Source organism: Gallinula chloropus, assembly GCF_964237585.1.
Source record: "Gallinula chloropus genome assembly, chromosome: 5".
In the NCBI taxonomy this organism is placed as follows: domain Eukaryota; kingdom Metazoa; phylum Chordata; class Aves; order Gruiformes; family Rallidae; genus Gallinula; species Gallinula chloropus.
In genome coordinates this window covers 45,913,713-45,937,159 of record NC_140090.1, presented here as the reverse complement: position 1 = coordinate 45,937,159, position 23,447 = coordinate 45,913,713, and the positions used below count along the sequence as shown (strand labels likewise).

Sequence of the window (23,447 nt, the reverse complement as noted above, 5' to 3'; positions counted from 1 at the left end):
ATTCAGCTTATTTATTTGTAACTGTTTGTTGTGGTTAAGCACCAAGAGCTGTGTAGAGCTATTACTGTATAACTTGATTTAACACCATAAAATGTGAACCTGTTAAAATCCCTATAAATGATTTTTGTAGTAAACAGACTTGATTTAAAGCACCAAAATATAAATTCCTAAAGGTAATAAACTGAATGATTTGATCAAGGTTAATAACCTAAACAAAATCTTTTTTTATTTAGAATGTATTAAAACTATACAACTTTTTTTTTTTTTTGCTTAAAATGTGCTTAAGCACCACCAAATGTTAAAGTCACAGTTTAAGAAGAAATTCCCCCCCCCTTTTTTTTTTTACCTCAGCCTTAAAATGGTTGAGATGAGCAAATAGTAAACGACTCGAGACTTGTTCTTTAACAGCACCTTAAAGAAACACTGTGTAACACTGCGCCGAGAGGAGGCCTCAGATACTAGACCCTACGCCCAATGGTTGTAAGGCCCCGCAACTCGCGTGAGGGCGTAAGAAGATACTGTTATTACGTTATCCTTAGTTACTGTCAATGCTCTGCGTGATGGAATTTGGTTGAACTCATTGTCTTCATAAAAAAGATCTCTGTTTTCACTTGTTTGCTTCGTTTTCCTGCTGCTGGAGTTTAGATCCGTGTTCTCTGTTCCTGACCTCTCCGCTTCTTTCTCTTTTTCTTTTGCCCTCTCAGCCATCTTTGCTTCCCACATGGCTAAACCGTGTTTTGGCTCATTTAAATTTTTGTGTTGGTAGAAAACCAGAGAGATTCTTGTGGGGTGATTGCGGTTGGGTTTTTTAATAGGTGTGGTAGCGTGGAGTTCACGCCTTGCACATTCAATTAAGATAGAACCATGAGATGGTGCCACAGCAACCCCACCGATGTCGTCGTCCAAAAAATTGTGCTCGCTGTCTGACCACATTTCCTCAGCTTTTTCTTCAGAGTCAGTTGGTTGTCCCAGTGCACTGGTTTGCTTCTCGTTAACGCAGTCAGAATCACACATCCCTTCTCGGCGGGAGCTCCCCTTTTCCACGGGGCACCCATGGGAACAGTCAGCTTCGTTTCCAACTGCATCCTTCGCCGGAGAGCTTAGCGGTACTGACAAATCGCAAGAGCTGACCATCTGTGAAGAAGGAGAATTGTCTAACTGAAGCTGACAATTCTGTTTGTCTGGCTGATGTTCAAGTATAGCGGGTGGGGGGTCTGTATGGACTGGGGGGCCTGGAGCAGTGACCTCTGGAAGAATCGGTGGCACACCATTCATCTTATCGTTCAGCAAAATTCCAGTATAATCTTTGACTGACACATCAAAGTTCTTACAATTAACGTAAGGGGTCACGTGAGGTTGCTTACTACTGCATTCAAAATACCCGTAGGGAACTGAAAAATCCTGTTGAATGTTAGTCACTGCTGTTATGCCAGGCTTATGTGCTAAAGATGAATAAGGATGTAAACTATCCACCTTAAAAGGGGAGGAAGCCGTATACTGTTTTAATAAAGAGCAATTTTTAGTAGTGTTTGAAGTATGTTTCATGGCATAGAGGTGATCGGAGGGCTCCATTTTTATTCCGGGTTTTAAAGCATCTGCTTTGTTCCCTAAAAAAAATGCACACCACAGTGTAAGTACTTCACTTCATCAACAAAACACACCGCTCATAACACTTTCATACTTTGGCAGGTACACACGATGCCGACAGGTTTCTCAAGCTGGCTCTGTGCACTCACACAGTACCCGTGCTGAGTGAACAAATGCCCTGGGCTTCTCCAGTCAGACCTGGTATAAAGCAGGTATTTCACAGGGGGGGTAGAAAATCAAACAGATAAAATCAAACAGCCGCCAGTCCCTATTCACGCAGCCCAATTCTACGCAAGTGCTTCCCCGCAGCTGATCGCTGGCCTTTGGCACTGCCCAGGCTAGCAGGACACGCTCTCTAAGTTCAGCTAGCACAGACCTGAGGCAATGTAGTCTGTGTGAAGCTAGGCCCACGAAACAATCCAGTTTCTTGGCTGCCTTAACCCCCTTCCATGACAGAAGAAAAAAGTGTGTTTATAGGTCCTGTCCACAGCAGCAAGAAAGTTACAACAAAGTTACAATGAAAAGTACTGATGTAGAACATTTCGCACATTAACAAGTAACAATTCAGAAATTATACTTAAAAAACGTGCCTGGCAACATACAACAGGTAAATACATCCCTACAAAGCTGCATCACATGATCTGGCTGCCTTCCATCCGATTGCCAGCCATTAATCATCCCAGCTCTGCATAGAGATGTGCTCCTTCAATTTATGTCAGCTCCCAAATCAGTTTCTAGCCCTGGTACCCTCTCCCCAGGTGACTCCCGCCTGTCTAGGGGAAGTTCAATCCAGAGGCCACTGGAGTACTGCAAAACAATTCCATCACCTTCTGTGGGCTTTGAAACTGCTTCACATGTGTTTTGCTGGCGCCCCAGAAAGCACCCGCCCTCATGTCCCCGTAAGAGCTCAGCTCTGTCGGTGTTTCCTTCTTTGGCTCCACAAACACACAGAGCGTTCAGTGGCTTTACTGAATGTGGAACAACTATTCTGGCTTCTAATACTTTACAAACAGCAATGGATTAAAAGACATTCTCACAATGGGAATGCAGAAAAGGCAAAGTGGGATAAATTATGGATACAGTAGCTGGTATGCAAACACTGAAGTTTTGGAGGGACATATGGAAACCGTATCAACTCTTTAAAAACCTTTTCTGTGAAATCAAACTCAAAGCATTTGAGCATTTACCTTGGATAAGACCAAGCCCTTCTTCAAAAGATCTGATACACAGCACTTGAGAACTGCCATTTCCATCGCCTCTGAAGAGACACCTGCAGTCTCTGAAAGCCAGGTTGTAACAACCCACAGCACTCTCCATGTGGCTGTAGCTCCAGAAAAATCCCCCATCTCTCGCCAGAAGCTCCCTGCTCTGTGGGGCAAAGCAGTGGAGATTTGGAGTTCAACTCTGGGGAGAGGGCAGCCTCCAACAGTTTGGAACTAGTGGCACTGCTCCCTCCAGGAATGCCTCCTGTTCAGCATCCAGCGCACTTCCACTGGGAGCTGCTGACTGGAGTGGCCACCATCTGCTGTGGGCAGCTGAGAAACTGTCTCTGTGCAGTTGGTTTGTCTCCTGCTCTGTCCAGTATGGGCATTTATGGAGACAAAAACAACCTTTCTGTCTGTAAAGATTATTTGTCCAGTACGGGCATTTATGGAGACAAAAACAACCTTTCTGTCTGTAAAGATTATTTGTCCAGAATAGGGTGGTTAAACAACAGGCCTATACAAGGAAGGACGGAAGGCCTCTAGCCTTAGTCCATATTTCATAATAATTAAGGACTTCAAAGGCTCTTGGCCTTAGCACAAATGCAAAAATTAACAGTTGGGTTAATTGTGTGTGCTTGCTGTCAGCAGAAGGTGCCTGACGAGTGCACCCTGCTTAATACACAGCATTTCTGTAGAGGACCTGGCAAAGTCAAGATCCAAACCAAGTCTTCACACAGGCACACTCCACCAAGCCAACCTCATCGGACTTCAGCGCTCAGAAGGCCCTCCACAGCACAGCTCTGCGGCCAGGCAAAGACAGTAAGGAGGACTCTCTTACCCCTCTTCAGCTCCCAGTTGTCCACATGGTGAGGACATACAGATTAGAGGGGTCTCTTGGGCCTTCCAGCTGGGCAACACTGCAGCAGCTCTGAAACAATGCTCAGGTCTTGCTCAAAAGAGCACACTACATCTGCATAAAGGGCAACACAGCACAGTCGGCCTTGGGACTATCAGGATCCTCCCAGCCTACTAGAAAGAGCAATAGCCTCATGCTGCTGAAAGTGTGACATGGTATATACCACGGTTTTCTCATCTAATTGCATGTGCTCCATCTCCTTTTCAATACTTCAAAAGCAAACCCAGTGTTCCAAACTCTTGTCCACATCAGGAAACCGAGTCCTGTATGTTACATGCACTGTTCATCAGTATCTTTTTCTTTACAACTGAAGTGTAGCCAGCTATTCTTCTCTTCTGGCATTGGGAGAAAACATACTAGTAGATCAACTTGTTTAACATACTTTAGCAGTACTTTACTCACTGCTTACCTAAAACCGTAGTCAGTATTTTTTTCTTCCCCTAGTAAGTTTTTCTCTCTCTTTTATCTATTTTCCAAACTGTTGTCTATTGGTTTATGTTTAAATAGCGTGACCAGAATTGAATGCCGTTATTAATGCAAAGGGGATCTTGATTTCAGTAATTTTTTCCCCTCTAGTTTACCAGCAGCAGCGACTACTGGATAGTCTGGCCTCAACTTCGCTGTCTCACAGACCCTTTGAGCTTACTTTCTTACTGAGTTCAACACCCTCAGCCAGATGAATGTTTTCCATTCCTTGGGACTAAATTGATACCCGCCACTGGAAAGAACCAATCAGTGACTCATCCCTTATAACCACGAAACCTGTACGTAACAGTACAACACTGCAGTAGTCTAAGTCCGTGATTTACAGCTCTTTGCATTTTATTGTGGGTGGGAGGTGCAGCAGCGGTGTGCTGATGTCTTTGCAGCGACACGTTCCATATGCCTGGAACGGACACACAAACCACGTGCATAAATTCTCCAAATGTTTATTACCTCAGGCAGAGCACAGCTCCTTCCCCTTGTGAAACTGAACTGCCCCTGCCACTGCTGCCCTGCTGGCAAAGCCTCTTTCAAACTGTTCCCAAGGCCAAGCGTAGCAGCACGTGCCCGTCAGCAGACCAGGCGTTACAGCGCTGACATCTATTTTGAGGGACTCTACTGCCAAAACGTCCATGGCAAGAACTGCGCTTTTACCACAGTTTATTCACATTCTTTAGTTGCCATCTCCAAACTTCCTCACTCAAAAGTATTTCTTCCTCACTCTACAACTTACTTTTAGCAGCAGCTCTTTTAAATGACTTTACCAAAATGCTTCAAGTCCAAACAGATTAGGCAGGTGGACCTGTTCGCACAGTTGTTTGACTATTTCTGCATGTTCTGCATTCCCACAGCGTACGGCAACACTCCGGGTACCGTACCATTTGCTAAAGGCACGGCTGCCAGCTACCAAAGCTGTGCCTGTCTGCAGTGACAATGCCAGGTACAGGTAGGTGTTTCATAATGCTGTTTCAGTGGCTCAAAACCACTTCCTCCTCCCTGGCCCTTGATGATGATATATTGTGGAACACCTTTTTATGAAGCACTGTTGTATTTGATAAAACCAGAAGGGTTTTTTCAGATCTCTTGCTCTGCAGCAGCACCCGTGCCATTCGACAGGAAATCACCATCAACTCAGATCCTAAGAACGCTGCTGTCTCACAGGCAGTGGGCAACACAGTTCTTGTACTTTCAAATGACAGGAATTCACATCTGTTATTCAGAAAAATGTTCCTGTAACAATGTTTCAAGATAATCCTGTTGCCATTATTTACTAAAGGAACTTGGAAATATTTTGCTGGTGCTCACACACCACAGCAAACTTGGTTTTGGGCGATCACCTGTTTTTTTTCCGTGCCAAAAGAGAACATTGGCTACCATCACTTGCTCATCAGTCCCTAGAACGCAGATTACATGTCTACTTTATAAAACCAAGTGCTGAGGAGCTTTTCCTTCCCCTCAGACAGGGAAGAGGCAACAGAGGATCAGAAAAGACGAGCAGTTTGACACGCACCACTCACCTAAACAATGCAAAGCGTTGCCAAGATTTTCCGGGGCTTCAGTTTTCAGCTTTACTGGTGTTGAGTATTTTTTATCTATTAATGGCTGCTTTTCCGTCGGGGTCCTCCGTGTGTCTGGTTTCTTTTTCTTTGTAGCTCTGAGGGGCTCAGCTAACATTCGTACTTCTCTGGGAAAAGCTGTGAGCACCTGTATGGCTCCAGCTTTTATCTTGGCTTCCAGTCCCTCTTCGGTGCCGAATTCATCTGTTTGTGAGATTTTGTACAGGGGCAAGACATGGAGCTGTTCATCGCTTGGAATCACCCCCACTCTCCGGTTGTCTTCCTTCGTTAACGTACAGACCTGGCAAGAACAGAAGCAATGACAAACACGACCACATACATAAAGGTACAAAAGTTGTTTAAATATTTAAGCAGTCATCCTAGACTTAACTGATCTGTCACTGCTGCCAGCCTCAGTGCTATGGGCCTTTCAAATGGTTGGTACCTGAAGAACGAGACCAAGGCACGTATCCTGGACAGGGCAAGAGAAACTGTGGCTCTACTCATGCTGCCCATAAACATATGCCAACCTTAGTAAATAATCTGAACTGTGAATGTACAGATAACCCCTAAGCATGCAGGGTTTTCTTGGTTTCATACATCCTTGATGTTCAGAGTGATTTTTAAGGACCAAAAAAATACTAAAAAAAGAAAATCCTCATTTTGGATCAAACAGGGAGTTTCTATGACATGGAACTGTTTCTGGATTTTGTTTTGGCTGGCAAACAGAGAAAAACCCAGCCAACCAACCCACCACAGTTACCCACTCTATATCCGCAGAACATCTCAGCTCTAAGCCTCTTTTTCTGTACAGGCTTGTTTGAATCAGCACCCTTCCCCAGCTCTGCCTTCCTGCCCTAAGGAAGCCACAAGCCCCAGCAAGCACTTGGTTTCTCTTCGGCCACTGACCTACTTGCTTTTGTGAGATACCAGAGCCGAGAGGAGAATGCTGGTTAGACAGGGTTTGATAAGGGTGCATCAGAAACAGGGATAAATACTCAAATTTATTGCAACAGCTTTCTTACTATAGATATGCTTTATATCCTGAAACCCCGCCAAACCTCTGCACTATTCCTCATTTTCAGCACTTCCGGAGATGCATCCCTGGAAAACCATGCGCTTGTATCATGGCTTAGTTAAGCATGCGTTTCACAGGGAGTCACTCCCTACACACACAGGGGAGTGGAGGGGATGGGATGGTACTCCCTACACAGAAAGGGTATCATTCCATCGCTGTGCAGGCTGAAAGTGATGCCTCTCCTAAACAATTCATTGAGTTTCCCAGAATCCTGTCACCGTGGCCAGTGTTCCAGAGCAGAACAGCACAGTTTTCACATAAAAGCATCACACAGTATTTCCAGAATAATAAAATTACTGAATCACAAACTAAAAATCCTAAATCAGTAAGGAGTGGTCTGGGCTTTATAAACAGCTATATGCAAAGCTTGAGAGTTGCAGAGCAGCAAAAGGAGAAAACTTGAGGGGCAGAGACAAAGGAGAAGAGCTTTTCAGATGGCATTTTGAAAGGACCAAGAGAAGGGCTCTGAAGAAGGCAGAGTGAAGGGGGCAGTCAGAAGCTGATGGGTAGCGTTCACTGTGTGTTGGTTCCATGCGTACTTACCTCTACTGTGCAGCCTCTGGACTATGAGGAAGAGTTAGAAAAAACAACAAGTTGTTCCATGAGCAGCCAATGAAGCCTGGTTCCCAAGGACTCCTCCATCCCCGCACTCCCACGCGCCCACACCCAGCACAGTTATCCCTGCTCCCCTTGTGCCCCACTACCCTCCATGCTGGGTACCGGTCAGTGGGAGGTGAGCCCAGTGGAAGCTCCAGCAGGAGCATTCTGGATAACACACAACCCTCCTCCTCCTCCAGCTACCCTGGGTCCATCTCCCCTATTCTGCAGTGAAACTTTGGATCTTGGATCAAGGGGTTAAAAATCTCCAAAGACAAAGTTTCTGCAAAGTTCTGTGAAATCTGGTTGAAATTTGGGAGCAGAAGTTGTTCAGGAAGGGTGAGAGAGGGTAGGACATGCAGTGGGCAGAGTGAACAGCACATACTCCCCTCCGAATCGAACAACAAAAGTGGCAATGAAAGAAGTGTGGAGGAGCCAAGCTCCCACTTGCTCTCATCAGACACTGTGTGACTTTCACTTGTGTTTTAAAATACTCTGCCCAGCCTGTATCTGGACCCAGGCACTAGTCCGAAAAAGGTCCAAAGACTCAATGCCTGGTCTCCTTCATTTTAAACACCGAGACCCTCATCCAACTTACAGCTCCCTATTTTCATGCATTTTTCCAGATGCTGCCATGGAAAACCGATAGCGTGCATTTATTAGATTTATTCTTTTAAAAAAAGACTTTAAAATGCATTAATCATCTTTTATCTGACTTACAATTATGCAAAGGCAGATTAGCTCTACATTTTCACAACACTCAGCCCAGGGAAGAGCATACAAGCCGAGACAGAAATCCAAGCTCATAGTGGTTGAAGGAAAACTTAATTTAAGCAAAAATGAGTATTTGTCACCACCACAAAGCCAACACCCTCTTTGGGGCAAGAAAGGCAAAGAACTGCTTTTGAGGAACTGAAAGTGAGGGCTGCAGTGTGGCAGCAGAGCTACATTCAAATAGTCTACTACAACACACGTGGTGTGTTACATGCTGAGTTAGAATAAATGGCATTATAAGAAATTTGTGCATATTAAAAGTTACATTAACAGCCTGAAGGCCTACAGCCAAAATATTGTGACAGCTGATTTAATGCAGGGCAATTTTCAAGGTCAGTGTCCCCCATAACATATTATAATATAAAAGGGTGGACACAACAGCAAGTAGATAACTGCAAAGCTAATGTCATGGGGAAAATGGGTATAAATTCAAGGCCCTATGGATAAGCTACGGAAAAGCTAGCAATTCACAGCTTGAGTAAGCAGCCAAGTGAGAAACATCCTTTTCAGAAGCCAGTCTAATGGTCAAATCTATGCAAAGTGTTCTGTTAAGCTGAAAGAGAAGCTACTGCTGAGAAGTTAAAGCAACGCCTTCTGTTGGTTCTGACGCCCTGCTGCAACCCAACCAACCCCAGCTGGTTAATGCCCATTTGTGTCATGAAGCTGCATCTCCTGCTCCAAGTGCTTCTTCCAGAACACGTGGCTAAATCATCCAGGATGCTCCAAAGCTGAGGAAAACGTTGGTCAGGTGGTTTGTTTAGGTTTCCAGTGCGCTTGGTGATCAAAACCATCACCCATTCTGGGTTTAGCGATATCATGGTGAATCCTGCCTATACGTAAAACTAGTTATTTATTTTTAACCTGGTTTTTTTGCACCTGTGAGCGCAATGCAGTTCCTTCCACAGATCTCCAGAGAAGCACCTGTAGCCACACAGCTCCCCAGCACACTGTTCCAGGACTCTTTGATCTGCCTTCATCCTCTTGAACTTCACATGTAGACATGATGTTGCCTTTTCCATGATGATGTAAGAACACATTTTAAATTGACGTTTTGGCAAAGCACTCCAACAGCCTCTCTGATCTGGAAAGGTGGAATCACATTTCCTACAGCCATCTTCCCTGTGCAGAAGGGAAGCACTGGATGTCCATCTGGACTCTAAGGCGCTGCTGCTTCACTGCTTACTGTCACCAATACAAACAAGGTTGCTTTTCCTTTACAGCAGAGACAAACTGTCACTTCACTGGGTCTTACACCCTGAGTAAATCTGGGGGCCACAGATGAAGTGGGAACCCCAAACGTATTTTCCTTCTGACCACATGTGACAACTTGAAGAGCTCTAACTACAGAAACACACCAAGTTATTGGAAGAGCAGAGATTTATTTTTTTAAATAAATAAATCAGGAACTGTGTGCTGAGGGATTGCTGACTGACACGACTTAGTTCTGTCAATATTAAATTTTACATTGTAGCTGCCCTTGGAGTACACATTTACCTTCCTCCCCCTTCTTCCACAGCGCCTGCTGCACACTGTGGCCCCACTGATCACAAATAAGTGCAGCTGGACTCTCTTCTTCCTCAACCCCAGGAAAAAAGGCAGTGTGCCCCAAATGCCTGCACGTGTGCTATGGACGCAGTGCAGAATGCACTCGGTCCTTCTGCGCCAGTCACTGTAATGCCCCATATGTCAGAGATCTACATGGATTCACACAGGTGTGAAGAATGCAATAAGAGACACAAGCATGTTTACATGTCACAGGCTTCATTAATAGCTATAAAGCTTTTCTTTGCACATTGCTCATTTACAGTCTAGCTCCGTGCACACAAGGAACGTGGCACTCTGACACTGCAGCTGCAGCCCAGAGGAGAGTGTTAAACCATGACAAAAGAGTCTGAGGGAAAATAGATGTCATGCTCTGTGACTTGAAGGGTCTTAAGCTCCCTTCACAGGCAGAAATACCTTTTGCTTCTGCCAAAGAAAGGCTTTAGCTTACACTTCTGCAGAACTGCCCAGCATTTTCCTTCCACTACAGGGCAAACAGGGAATATTCGTTTTTTATTCTGTAGCTTTTCCACTGAAAAGCAACTCTGCTGAATTCAGTGGGCGAGTTTGCTGGCCAGGAAAGATGTTCAGCAAATCCAATGCACCCAGTTTCTGTAGGCGAAGATGTACTACACGAGCTTGTATCTACAGAAGACACCCTGAGACTCTTCCCCAGTGGCAACAAAAATGAGAGCAGTATTTATTTTCAATGTTGCATGCAAATAGTGGAGCTCATCAGCAAAGCACACACACCCAGGAAAACCCAAGAATACTTTTCTGAAACACTGGCAGGGGCAGAGGAAGGAAATTGTTCTTGGCAGCCCAGGAGATAATCCATGCTTATCACTGAACTCATCTGAGTGCTTTGCTGAACTCATGTCTGTATCTGGCTTAACTCATTTAAAGAGCCTCTGGTTTTCCTTTACTTTTGGTGCACTGTGCAGCGTTCCTCTTGCATTCGTGGTGAAAGCGATTTGCCAACAAGTGAAGGGAGAAAATGAAAAGGTCCCACTTAAGCTGCAAGTTGTGGTGATGGAGCCAGCAGCATCCACACAAGTATCCATCTTATGAGGTATTTTAACTTCACCGTGTTAGTCCAGAAGAACCTTTGGGGTCTGATAAACCAAGATTCTGTGCCAGAATAAGGAGGCGGAAACGTTACTGACACTGGCGAGGTGCAAGGTGGCAGGTACACGTGGCACAGCCTGTGAACAGCAAGGCAACTGCCATTCAAGAACTCAGATAAAATACAAGAGGCAAGTAGTAAACAGCACTGGGACAGGCTGCCCAGAGAGATGGTGGAGTCCCCATCTCTGGAGATATCCAAGACCCATCTGGACGCCTATCTGTGCAATATGGGAGCTGTTTTGGCAGGGGGGTTGGACCCAATGATCTCTTGAGGTCCTTTCCAACCCCTGTGATTCTGTGTTTGAGGGTCATAAGGCAGTGCAGTCGGTCTCGTTCCACTGATTCCCACATTATCAGAAAACAATCACTATGTGAAAGCTGCCCCCTCATTCAGCATATTACTTGCACATAGTACGTTTTACAGGCAAAACATCGTAGTTATGATGTAAATGACCACTGCATCATTATTACCAGTGATCTAGAAGAAATCATCATGAATTTTAAACAAAGTAGGGAGCCAAAGCATCTTCTAGAACTAAATGTGAATGCTGGCAGTGGTCAGACAGGTGCCAGAATCCCAAGCAGTAATGAGGTCGGTATTCCTACTGCTAGCTTACCTGCTTTATTACCAGATTTGGGTATACACTAAAATTAACAACCCTAATCACAGAATCACAAGGTTGGAAAAGACCTTTAAGATCATCAAGCCCAACCATTCCTGTCCTATGCTAAAGCATATCCTTTAGTACCTCATCTACCCTTTTTTTAAACATATCCAGGGATGGTGACTCAACCACCTCCCTGGGTAGCCTGTTCCAGGCCCCGACAACAATTTCAGTGATGAATTTTTTCCTAACATCTGATCTGACCCTGCCCTGATGCAGCTTGGGGCCATTTCCCCTTGTCCTATCACCTGTCACCTGGCTGAAGAGACCATCGCCCACCTCTCTACAACCTCCCTTCAGGTAGTTGTAGGTGGTGATAAGGTCTCACCTCAGCCTCCTCTTCTCAAGGCTAAACATCCCCAGCTCCCTCAGCCACTCCTCATAGGATTTGCCCTTCAGCCCCTTCACCAGCCTGGTTGCCCTTCTCTGCACTCGCTCAAGGACCTCAATGTCCTTCTTATGGTGAGGAGCCCAGAACTGGACACAGTACTCGAGGTGCGGCCTCACCAAGGCCCAGTACAGGGGCATAATCTCCTCCCCAGACCTACTGGCCACATGATTTTTGATACAAGTCAGGATGCCATTGGCTTTCCTGGGCACACTGCTCACTCATATTCAGCCTGCAGTCAACAAACACCCCCAGGTCCTTCTCTGCCTGACAGCTCTCCAGCCAGTCTCCCCTCAGCCTGTAGCTCTGCGTGGGGTTGTTATGTCCCATGTGCACTTGGCCATGTTAAACTTCATCCCGTTGGTCTCAGCCCATCGGTCCAGCCTGTTCACATCCCTCTGAAGAGCCTCCCTACCCTCAGGCAGATCAACACTTCCTCCCAGCTTAGTGTCATCTACAAACTTACTGAGGGAGCATTCAATCCCTTCACTGATAAAGACGTTGAGTAAGACTGGACCCAGGACTGAGCCCTGGGGGACACCACTCGTGACCGGCCTCCAGCTGGATTTTGTTCCATTCACCACCACCCTTTGGGCCTGGCCATCCAGCCAGTTTTTAACCCAGCTGAGGGTCCACCTGTCCAGGCCAATGGCAGACAGATTCTCAGTCAAAATGCTGTGAGAAACCATGTCAAAGGCTTTACTGAAGTCCAGGTAGACCACATCCACAGCCTTCCCCTCATCCATTAAGCAGGTCACCTTGTCATAGAAGGCAATCAGGTTAGTTTGGCAGGATCTACCTTTTGTAAACCCATGTTGACTAGGCCTGATCCCCTGACCATCACACATGTGCTGCATGATAGTGCCCAAGATGACCCTCTCCGTGATCTTCCCTGGGACAGAGGTCAGACTGACAGGCCTGTAGTTCCCTGGATCATCCCTCCAACCTTTCTTGTATATGGGCATAATCTTCATTATCAAACCCATGCAGGTTGAAGAAAGCCCGGCACATCCTATCACCCTGTCTGCAAAGCAACAGCATTCTTTGCTTTAGACTTCCAGTATATACCACTGTAGCGGCACAGGCTAACAGACAGCAAGTGCTATATATCCTACTGCCCACACCTGTCTCCTCACCATGAAGGCCACCTGTAGATCTTGGTTCTCTGAACTCTTCATTCACCCTTTAAACGCCCGATACGAGTATGTAAATTGAGCGTTGACACTTGCAACTTATTCCTAATGACACCCAGCCCTCTGTTGCGATTATGTTACAATAAAGAGCTAGAGAACCTAATGAAGAGATGCGGGGACGCAACAGGTATTGCATGAGTCAGCTGCTACCTGATGGATGTCAGATTCCAAGGTGCAGTTTTCAGCAGTTACAATGGTTTGAAGATGTTCTGCAAGTCAGAGAGTTTAGTGGAACTTGGCAATTTTAAGTTTTGGCCTATTCCTTAAATGAGGCATAATTTCCGTGCTGCCTGGATTTGGAATGTCTCCCAAACACACCAAGTGCAATCCATACCAACACCTGCACGCACAATCTAAGGCTTAAATGACATCAAATGATTACAGATAAATACATTCATAGGACTATTCCTCAAAAAAAAAAAAAAAAAAAAAGGGCTAACTGTCCCTCCAGCCATCGCCAGCCATAAGTTACGACTTCTCTGGGATCCAACCTGGCAGAACAAGTAGCAGGCTCTGTTCTGGTTTCATTTTTGTCTTTACAAGGCAGTGTAGGACTAAGTAGTATTATAATTCTCAGCTAAACTTAATTCCCAAGTACAACCTGCAGTTTGTCATGCAAAGGAATCTCGTTTTCACATTAAGGACCACTGACAGGTCTGAATACCTGTGCTTCAGAACCATTAAGTGATGATGACCATAGAGCTTACTCCTACCACTTCCTAATAGTTACAAAGTACGCTTCCAGCATTTTCTTACAGAACACCCACAGGTAAGTGGCATTTGGTGCTGGGCAGATGCATCAGTCTGTGCCAGAGCGGCACTCTGGTAAGTCCAGAGATCTGCTTCCGTGCTTCGAATTCACAGATGTTTGCCCAACATATGAGCACACCGTATTAAGCAATTGTTGTGACATACAAAACGGTAAATGTTAATTATATGCACAAATGCAATGTTTTATTGAATCACAGAAGCATCATAATAATTCAACTTTCATTTCCAAACTTAAAAACGACAGTTCCTATGTGGCTGGCGGTTTCAGGCTGATTTTCTTTTCCAGATACGCATCCTTTGATAAGAGAAATCATTCCTGTGTGTTGCCTCCGCTGATGGACAAGAAGTCACCCAGGCTATTTAGAGCATTGCAATCCTTTAACTAAAAACCCCAGGTTGTCCATTTTATTTATTATTTCTCTTTTGAGCTTGTTTTTCTTCACCACTATGATCCCAATTTCTGAGAGAGCGCTGGGTTATTCCCACCTGACGCTCTCACTAGGCATCCCGCAAGGTATTTGGTAGAACCACCACCACAAAGCACCCCACATCCGTAGGTTTTCCTTTCACACTGAGACGGAAAGTCTGCAACAGTCACCTGGCTCATAACATCACACCCTCTACTTTCTGACCACACCAAGCCTGCTAAACACACAGTGCAAGAAAAGGTGAATTTGACAAGAATTGAGCCCAGGGGAGGAAAATTAGTAATGAATCTGGTTTTGTTTAGCTCTTCCCCGCAGAAGTTGGTACACCTCCATGGTTAGACAATGACTAATGACCTCAATCATGACTGCTTATCTGTCCTAGGGCCAGCCCTCTCCAAAGGGTGTCTCAAAGCCTGTCATGGGAAGGATCACTGCCAGACATTTCTTGGTCTGGTTTGTAGTAAGGTGTACTCACATCCTCTGTAGACCAGTAAAATATATGCAAATGCCACAGGGATTTACAGATGGCAACAGGCAGTTCACTCCATAATGCCTTAGATAACTTCACGCAAATGCACCCCCTGTAACAAGCAGCATTTTAAAACACACAGCAATCGCAGCAGTAAAGAGTACAAATGTGAAAAACCCCAAGTACGTACCACAGTGCTTCCATTGTGCATGTTGTGTGTGTCCTTGTGGGCATGGGCACAGAAATCTATGCAAGCTGTTACACCAGAGAAAGGCCTACCGTCCTTGGATCCAAGCCGACAGTCCGGGCCCATGTGCTCATTTTCCACCTAAAAGTGAAATAAACTACAGGTACTTGGGACTGAAAGCGAGCAGCTCAGAACCCTGCAAGCCACAATGGCACTTGTGAAGGAGTAGATGCTGCTAGGATGAATGATCAGAAAGCACTTGTTTGCTTATACCCGTGCAACACTCACGACTGGATGTCCCTGAGATAACCAACTCTGTCCAAGCCAAAATGCCTTCAGATAATAACCCGTGTTATTTACGGTATTGCCTCTATGCCTTTTGCATATGCGCAGCTCAGGGCATAACTAACCACCAGCTGGAACAAGAAAGGTGCAGTATTTTAAAACTAACCAAATTAAGTGTAAGCAAACAAAGGGATTCACCACATCTGTCAGGTCATTCTTTGGGGTTTCATTATATTTTTAAGGTCCGCTGCCAGTTCAGAGCTACAGCTAAACCAGCTGAACGTCACACAGACCTACCTGGTTCTGGAAGGCTTCAGGAGCAAGCTTTTTGTAAACCGGAGCCACGTCAGTAGCTAAAGTTTGCAAATTATTTTCAAGAAGTTCCTCCTGCAGAGAAAGGCAACATTTAGAGTGCTGCAATTTCCTTTAAAAGAGTCTAATCCAGTTTAAAGATGCCTAACAAGTCAGCCTCTGTCTTGTGGGGGTTTTTTAACCTGACTTCTGTTCAGCTGCCCTTTGTCACTATCCATTAACAAGCCTACTTTTGCATGGCAAATGCCAAAATCATTACATATAAATCAACCAAGCAGCAATAGAAGGGATCTCCTAGGGCAAAGAAACCCGACCCACAAGGAAAGAATTTCCACGTCATTTTCACCTTCTGACAGACAGACAGTCAAGGAACAAGGTACCGTTTCCCAAATCTGAGAAGTAGCATGCAGAGGAGAACAACTGCATCTCACGTGTGGGAATGGAACCCAGGTCTGCCTGCTCAGGCTGTCAGAGCCCTGCTAAAAGAAGCCGAGGCTTCTGCCTTCTTTTCATAGGTTGAGTAACATTCATTTTGCCTCTTATGGGAAGAGGTGTGTTTCTAACATGGCAACAGAACTCTTGGCAGGAGCATTTGAGACATATTTTGTTCTGTGGCAGTGTAAAGCTCAGGATTTTCTGGAAATAACTTACTACATCAGGAAGCAATAATTGTTTCCTTGGGGTAAGCCATCTAAACATGGAACTAGCTAGGTGGGCTTCTATGGCAGTGTAACATTTAAACTCTTACTTACAGAAGCAATCCCTAAATTCTTTTCCTAAATTTTTGCTTTTCTGGGAAATTCCCCAACTTGGGAAGAAAAGGGTGGTGACGTACTCCCTACTTTGTTTTCCTCTAAGGGACAGGCTTTGAGACACAGCCCCAGCTTTGGTTTTGCATAGTGGCAAAAAATAACAGCTTGCATTGTTTTGCTTCCCCCCCCTCCCCCCCAAACCAACCACATATCACCGCAGAGCGTGAACACAATGTAAATAAATATATACAGACACTTTCATACTTTTCAGTGTGACATTACATTACAAAATGGTGCTGTATTTTTAGCTCATACTGTAGCCAGTTCATCAACTGTTGATTGCTACCACAAGTTTTTCTGAACTGCACTGAAGGTAACACATCCTTAATTATCTATCCTATGTGCTATTCTTACCTAGGAGTATTATACCCTTAACCTCATCTCACTCCATCCAGTGCCTCAAATGATCCAAATCTTTCTGGACTTCGAACTATCTTCTTCTTAATTTGCTATACCTCCTAGCTTTATGCCATCTGCAAAATCATCAACATCCAGCATTTAGATAAAAAATGTATCTGCTAGAAAAATTAATGACAAAACTGAACAAAGATAAAACTTATTTACCAGTAATTTCACTCCTTTGAGATGTACGACCGCCTGCACGCACACTGCGAGTGCCCCAGCGCCACTGTCACCAGCAGCTGGAGGCGCTTTGCACAGAGCAGGTGAAGGGTGCGCACGCTGCCCTCGCAGGGCATGCATGGTTACAGAGTGAGTGAGTACCTGTGTGCTGCGCAACCCTCATCCCCTCTCAGCTGCAGAATCCAAACTGGCTTTAAAACAACTTCGAGGAAAAAGGAAAAAATAAGGGAGTGCACTTTTAGGTCACACTTGTAGAAAAAGTCCCGGTTATCTTCTCTTTTAGGCAACTGCTTTTTACACTGTGGTGGAAGGCATTCTCCTCCAAAAATGGTTACCTGAAAGTGCCCAGGCAACGCTTGTTGAGCAAGGCATCATTTCCAGATGCTGCTGGGAATGCTACTGTGCGCGACTAAGCATCCGACTGCAGCTGAGGGTGGCCATTCCACAGACTCGGGGGAAGCAATGCCACCACCAACAGGGCTTGCAGTCCGGCAGAGCGCTTTCTGATCAAAGACAGATCTAGTCGTAAGAGACCTGGCGCAGCCTAGTATTGCACTAGGCAGTACATGGGTAGGTTGCTGCCTTCCTCGGTTCCCCAGCTAATGTTGTTAGAAACATTAGAAACCTACAGAAAACTCATGCAGAGAGTGAGACTCCATGCACAGCATTGCAGAAGGGGAGAACCTACAACCACAGTGTCACAAAGAACCGAAAAGGGACAAGATTCCTACAATGAAAGGGCTATTTCCAGCTTGTACTGCCTTAGTCACATAGTCCGTTCTGTCCTGCTGAGGCAGAAGTCCCTGGCTTTCAGCCCTAGTGAAGTCTGAATACCTGCAATGCAAGCAGACAGCACAGCTCAGAGGAGACCAGGAATTTTGCACATGTGCATAAAAGATGCTTCACTGACTCCTTCAGGGAAAAAGAAAATAAAGGACTTGGGAGGAATATTTAGCTTCAGCCAATCAACTAATATCACTCTCTTCCAAGCAGCAATTAATGTTTCACACTGTGTATACGTACACAAGTATACACCACACAACTAGAAAGACCAAATGCAACAATTACTTCTATTGCTCTCTGGCCTTCAAGCAGCTAGGTCTTTTCTGTAGCTGGAAGCAGTGGAGCTGAGAAAGTTTATTGGCCAGATAACCCGAATGGAGAACGGGGTAACCGACTGCCCTATGGTATGTGTCTCAGAGCATGTTGATGTGCCGGTAAGTTTGATACTTTTATCTGCAAGTTCCACAGGGAAGAGGGGTTAGAGACATCTACAGTCCGAACAGTAGGCACTTCTGAGTTACACCAAGAAATGTACGTTCATTGGGCAGGGGTTATCAGGCTACATTCCTTCTTCCTGAAAATGTTTCCAAAGTAAAAACCACACTTGGCTGGTTTCTTTTAGAGGTTCGTTACTTCACATAATTGATTACCCTGTTTTTCTGTGCTATTTCAGCTTTGTGTCATCACTAGCACTCCTAAGCAGCCGTTACAATTCACAGCATCATATTTTAGCATATTCGTTCCTTCAAGAGTGTTAAACCTCCATGTTGTCCACAGAAAAAAAAAAGAGAGAAGACCAGGTTGTCAGGGATCAGACAGCAGTGTGAAAGCAGTGCAACCCGGGGTACCCCAAAAGTTTTCTGTGACAAAGCAGAAGGACTGAATCTCTGAGATGCCACCTTGGTGCTTAGAAAAAGCTTTAGCTGTATTTCATACTTACAGAGAATTAACATTTCATACAGCGTTACACAGTGGACCTAAATATGCACATAGAAAAGCATTTAAGGATCACTTGAGGTATTTAAATACATAGTAAACGACACCAATTTTTCATAAAGTGGAAGAACTACAAATCCTACAGTTACAAACCATTTAGTTGGGTGCCTATGTGATAAGCTATTTGTAAGTCAGAGAAAGAAGGGGTGGATATCTGCTAATGTCATTCCTAGTTCTGAAAATAATAAGCATTGGAGGAAAGCAAAACAATACAGTAAATAAATCTTACTTGTTTAGGGTCATCAGTGAGAAGCCTGAATTTCCTCGGGTTTTTGCTTCTGGCAAACTTACAGCCATTGAAATACATACTCCATGAACAGCCAAACGAGAACGATGCTCCACAAGTTTCTGGATCAAGTCCCTGACATGCACAAGTACGACTACGAAAGGAAATAAAAGACATGACAGGTCAGCAGGCAGAACAGCTTTTTTCTTTTTTTTTTTTTTAGGTCAATGCCATTTTCCATTTCTTTTAGAATACACAGCATAACAACAGATATTTATAAAATATCTGGCCTAACCAGACAGTTTCTGTTAAGTAAACATTCCTGTGTAAAGGACTAACGTTTTCCCCCAGAGAGACAGTCTCAACCCCTCAAAGCCCCACTTCCGAGAAAGGCACAGGGCTACATAAACATACCCATGCAACTTACGGTTTGACCTCGCAAGTTGGGTAAAACTTTTATCCAAGAAACCACCACTGCTACCAAAGGTTACCCCTAAGTCCCATAACTATCGTGTCATGTGCAACAATACCATCAGCTCCAAATCCATCTAACTCTCTAAGTGGAACAAGTCTACTCAGCCCAACCCTTTAAGAACATGAGCATTAGATTCAGGTCATGGTACAGCTATTAGAGTCTGTTAAACGTGGGCTTCACCAAAATCAGCACAAAGGCATCACGGCTCCAGAACCTTGGTTTGGGATGTATACAGTCAATTACACTAAACTCCTTCACAGAGGCATAGAGAGGAATATCCCCATTATGAGTGTTCAATCTCTGGCTTATTTAGAAAAGCCACAGATCACTCTCTTTGCAGCTCTTTAGCATGGCCATGCTTGCGAAGGGTGCACTGACTGTTTCTGGTCACTCTCTTCTCTGGGTGCAATGTGTACAACTATCACTCCCAGCCAGGTCGCCAGGAAAAGCCATGTCTGTGCTGACATGATGCCCAGTGGTTTGGAGTTTTTAAAGGAGCTGCTGTATAGTTACTGTATTAGCTTCAAGTTATTTTTTGCAGAACATTCAAAAGGCAAGGTGACCATTGTTTACCAGTAAAGTAACTTACTCTTCATTTAACGCACATCTACGGCTGGTGGGACAGCCGTATTTTCTAAGACTCTGTGTCAGTTCTTTGTACAGCGTATCAGCCAGGAGATGAGGGATCCCTTCCCAGGCCAGTATGAGAATCACAATGACAGCAGTTTGACAGTGGTGTCCTGCACGCTGACGTACCAAGCACAGCAACTTTTCCTCATCACTACTTCTTCGTATCACCTAGAAGAATCATTTTGTTTATTCTTTGATACGAGTAGGAAATACATAACACGCTGCTCTTTGAGACAGGCAAGGCCTGCAAGAGTAAGAAATACTGCTGCCCAAACAATGTCCATCAGCAAAGAGGGCTGGGACAGCATTGCGCACAGCTCCTGGTGTAGAACGTGATGTAGAATGTGCCTCTTCACCTGTAGAAGAACTAGCAGTTTGTTTTACAGGAAACACAGTTTAGGTTTTCCACACAAACAGTAAAGAAGATCCATTAAGAGGACAATAATCGCTAACAGATCGACCAATAACCCAAGAGTTACCTTGAAAACAAATCAGAAAACGTGCTGCCACACCCCAGATCACAGGTACATCAAAGCACATCTCAAAAGCACACACACGTGTGTGTGTGTGTGTGTGTTAGGGTGGTTACCGCAGTTACGTATCAGTACATAAACTGGTTCCCACCTTGCAAAGAGAGATTAGAAGAAAGCAATGAAAATAAACTGTGTTCTAGGCAAAGGAAGCAATGAGATTTTTCAGAACACATCCCTAGATGACCTACATTAAAGTTCTTCGCAGAGTGATGAAGTTTTTTTAACTGTATGATATGCAAAGCAGCTTTGTCAGCCCTACCCCTAACACACAGACTAACGCGATATGGAACAGTACAATACACCGCTGAAGTAAAAAAAAAGAAGAGAAAAGCTGGCCAGTTCTGCTCCTGCATATTTAGGGGTTTTATCACAGTCTGAAATAGAGTTGCATTGCAAGAAGATCCAAAAAAAGCATTAGAACCAAGTAACACAAGAACATAACCTTTGAAAATGTTTATCTATTCCTCAAATGCATTTTAGCCAGCATAGCCTGCATCAGGCCTCCAACAAAGGTGCCAAGACCTCAGCGGTAATCTTCAAGCATATTAAGCCCGGACCTCCTCTCTCAGATACTGGAGGCTAAATCCTCCTCCCTAGCTCTGGCATGCACCAGATGGGGATGGGCAAGTCTCCCTTCCTCGCTGCATATTGATGGAGAGCCCTTACATTGCAGATTCTCTCTGGCAGCTCTGTAGCAATGGGCTTGCTCAGGGCAGACACTCTGTAACCCTGGCTTTCCACCCAGCACCCCCTCTGCATCAGCAGAGCTCCTACAGACGCGTTACCAGTCATGGACTACAAAAGCAGGAAGGCTGTGGAGTTTCACTTACTCTTTGATTATCTCCAAATATCTGAGTTTTCAGGCAGATTCCCTATCTGATTGATATCAAAGCTGTTTTGCTGACAGATGTGCTGCTGTCATTCAGACGTGCCCTCTAGTGTGGACACTAGGGGCAGTACACCGGCAATTAATCTGTACCTGAACAGATTTTCAGTAGGTGAACAGTTTCAGAGGACATCTGTGCAGGTTTAGCAGGAAGAAACACACTTAAAGTCAATTTGTATCAAAGGAGAATGTATCACCCTGCTAAAATTAACCATACAGTCCTACAGTCAGCCTTAAATTTAATGAGAAAACAAGTAAATGCATCCAAGGTACCATTCCTCAAAAGGAGTCTTGGTTGTGACTGACCAACTAGTACAGTACTTTTTGTAAAGAAAAATAATACAACTCATTTACACTTGAGAGGGGTTTACAGAAAACCTTTTATGGCTGAGCTGATAAACAATACAGGTTATGCATGTCAGAGAGAATTTTACATTCCTGAGCAGCAGCACAGTTCCTTCAAGTCAGGAGAGGAGTTTAATTTTGTTACTCAGTTTGTTTCATTTTGGCCCCAAATGCATTTTAAAGATATGAGAAAGTAAGCATTTGTTAAGTGGTGGAATTCTAAAATGAGCTATTTTAAGTGGAAGAATAAAACCTTTTCCCCTGCAATTACTTCTCCACACAAAATAACCAAACCTTCTTAGTGATTCACATAGAAAAATAATCAACGTAAGAGACTTGTAGTAAGTTCATAAAGAATACTTAAATGCCATGTGGTCATCTTTCTGTGAGTACATAGGAGCAGACCATCCCTGAACTCACGTTAGCAAGTACTCATCAGTGTAAGTATCCATCAAAACATTCCCAACGTTAGCAATACATAGTTTGCTTCAGCTGCTACGCAGCACTTCTGGAAAGCAACAGACCCAGCAGACCCCACTACAACACTTGATAGCGACCAGCCCTGTCCTGCGCTCACCATAACAGTGCATCAAGTTACATACCACCTGCCCTCTTGCCTCCTTGTCATCATAATCATGTCTAGGATAAACAGGAAAGCTGACATGGGATGCACCTCCTTCCAAAGAAAAAGCTTTTATGCACATAACTTATGTGGGAACATGATACAGCAAGTGTCATCCTTCTGGGATGCCGATTTGAGCAGGATGCTTGTTTATTTTGACTACTTTCAAAACCAAGTTCTGTACATCCCTCCTGTGCTCTAGTCGGATGCCAAACGCTGCCACTTCCTGAGCCATCGTAACACAGAACAGGCATGGTGATCTGGTGGCCTTGGTTACAGGCACAATTAAAGGAAGGCAGCAGTTCAAGACATCAATTTTATCCACTAGCCCAGATATTCTCAAATGGCAGAATCCAAGAATATGAGCAAGCCTTCAAGGAGAGCCACAGCAGCCAGCTAGGGCAGAAATACAGTCAACAGGCATCACACCACAGCTAAACCTCCAATATTTACTGGAGACATGCCACAGGCAGCAGATTTTCTTCCAGCAGTTTAGCAACAAGCTACAGGGTAAACAAAAGGAAAAGTCATTTTTCACTCCCTGCCGTGCAAGTTGGGCAGCAAAGAGACAGAAAGGGATGCTAAGAATGAAAGAACTGAAGAACCCGAGAGCAGGACGAGGTCAGAGCAGACTGTCTGGCCTTATCCTGATCCTGACAGAGACAGAGAAGAGTTGCCCAGAGTGAATAACTGGGATGCTGACATGTTTCTCAACAACTGCCGGGTCCCTTCCAGCCACCTGATGGCAACTGGGAGGACATGCTCTCTCCCAACTTTTGAAGGATCTGCATTGTGTCCATTTGTCCACTCCTTTCTAAATCTATGTAGCAACTTCCCATCCACTATGTTCCTGGGCAAAGATTAATTCCAGACTATTGTGAAAGAAAAAACATTACCTTTTCTTTGTGCTGAGCTCACCCCTGCTAGTGCCCTCGAGGCTGCATCTGTACCTCTACCAGTTCTGCTGCACTTTCTTGCGTCAGAGTATTCAAG

The 23,447-nt window shown here is 44.7% G+C and overlaps 1 protein-coding gene across 1 annotated transcript in view; it reads right to left on the bottom strand.

The window, feature by feature from the left end:
• Positions 1-357: 357 nt before the first annotated feature.
• TET1 (tet methylcytosine dioxygenase 1) overlaps positions 358-23,447 on the bottom strand; it is a gene marked incomplete at its 5' end in the record, with an annotated part of 57,735 nt that continues 34,645 nt past the window's right edge. The window contains 7 exons of the mRNA XM_084265326.1: positions 358-1,607; positions 5,709-6,048; positions 7,369-7,389; positions 14,971-15,108; positions 15,550-15,639; positions 18,967-19,117; positions 20,028-20,236. Coding sequence (XP_084121452.1) covers positions 466-1,607; positions 5,709-6,048; positions 7,369-7,389; positions 14,971-15,108; positions 15,550-15,639; positions 18,967-19,117; positions 20,028-20,236 — 2,091 coding nt within the window. The 3' untranslated portion in view covers positions 358-465. The remainder of the gene's footprint in view (positions 1,608-5,708; positions 6,049-7,368; positions 7,390-14,970; positions 15,109-15,549; positions 15,640-18,966; positions 19,118-20,027; positions 20,237-23,447) is intronic.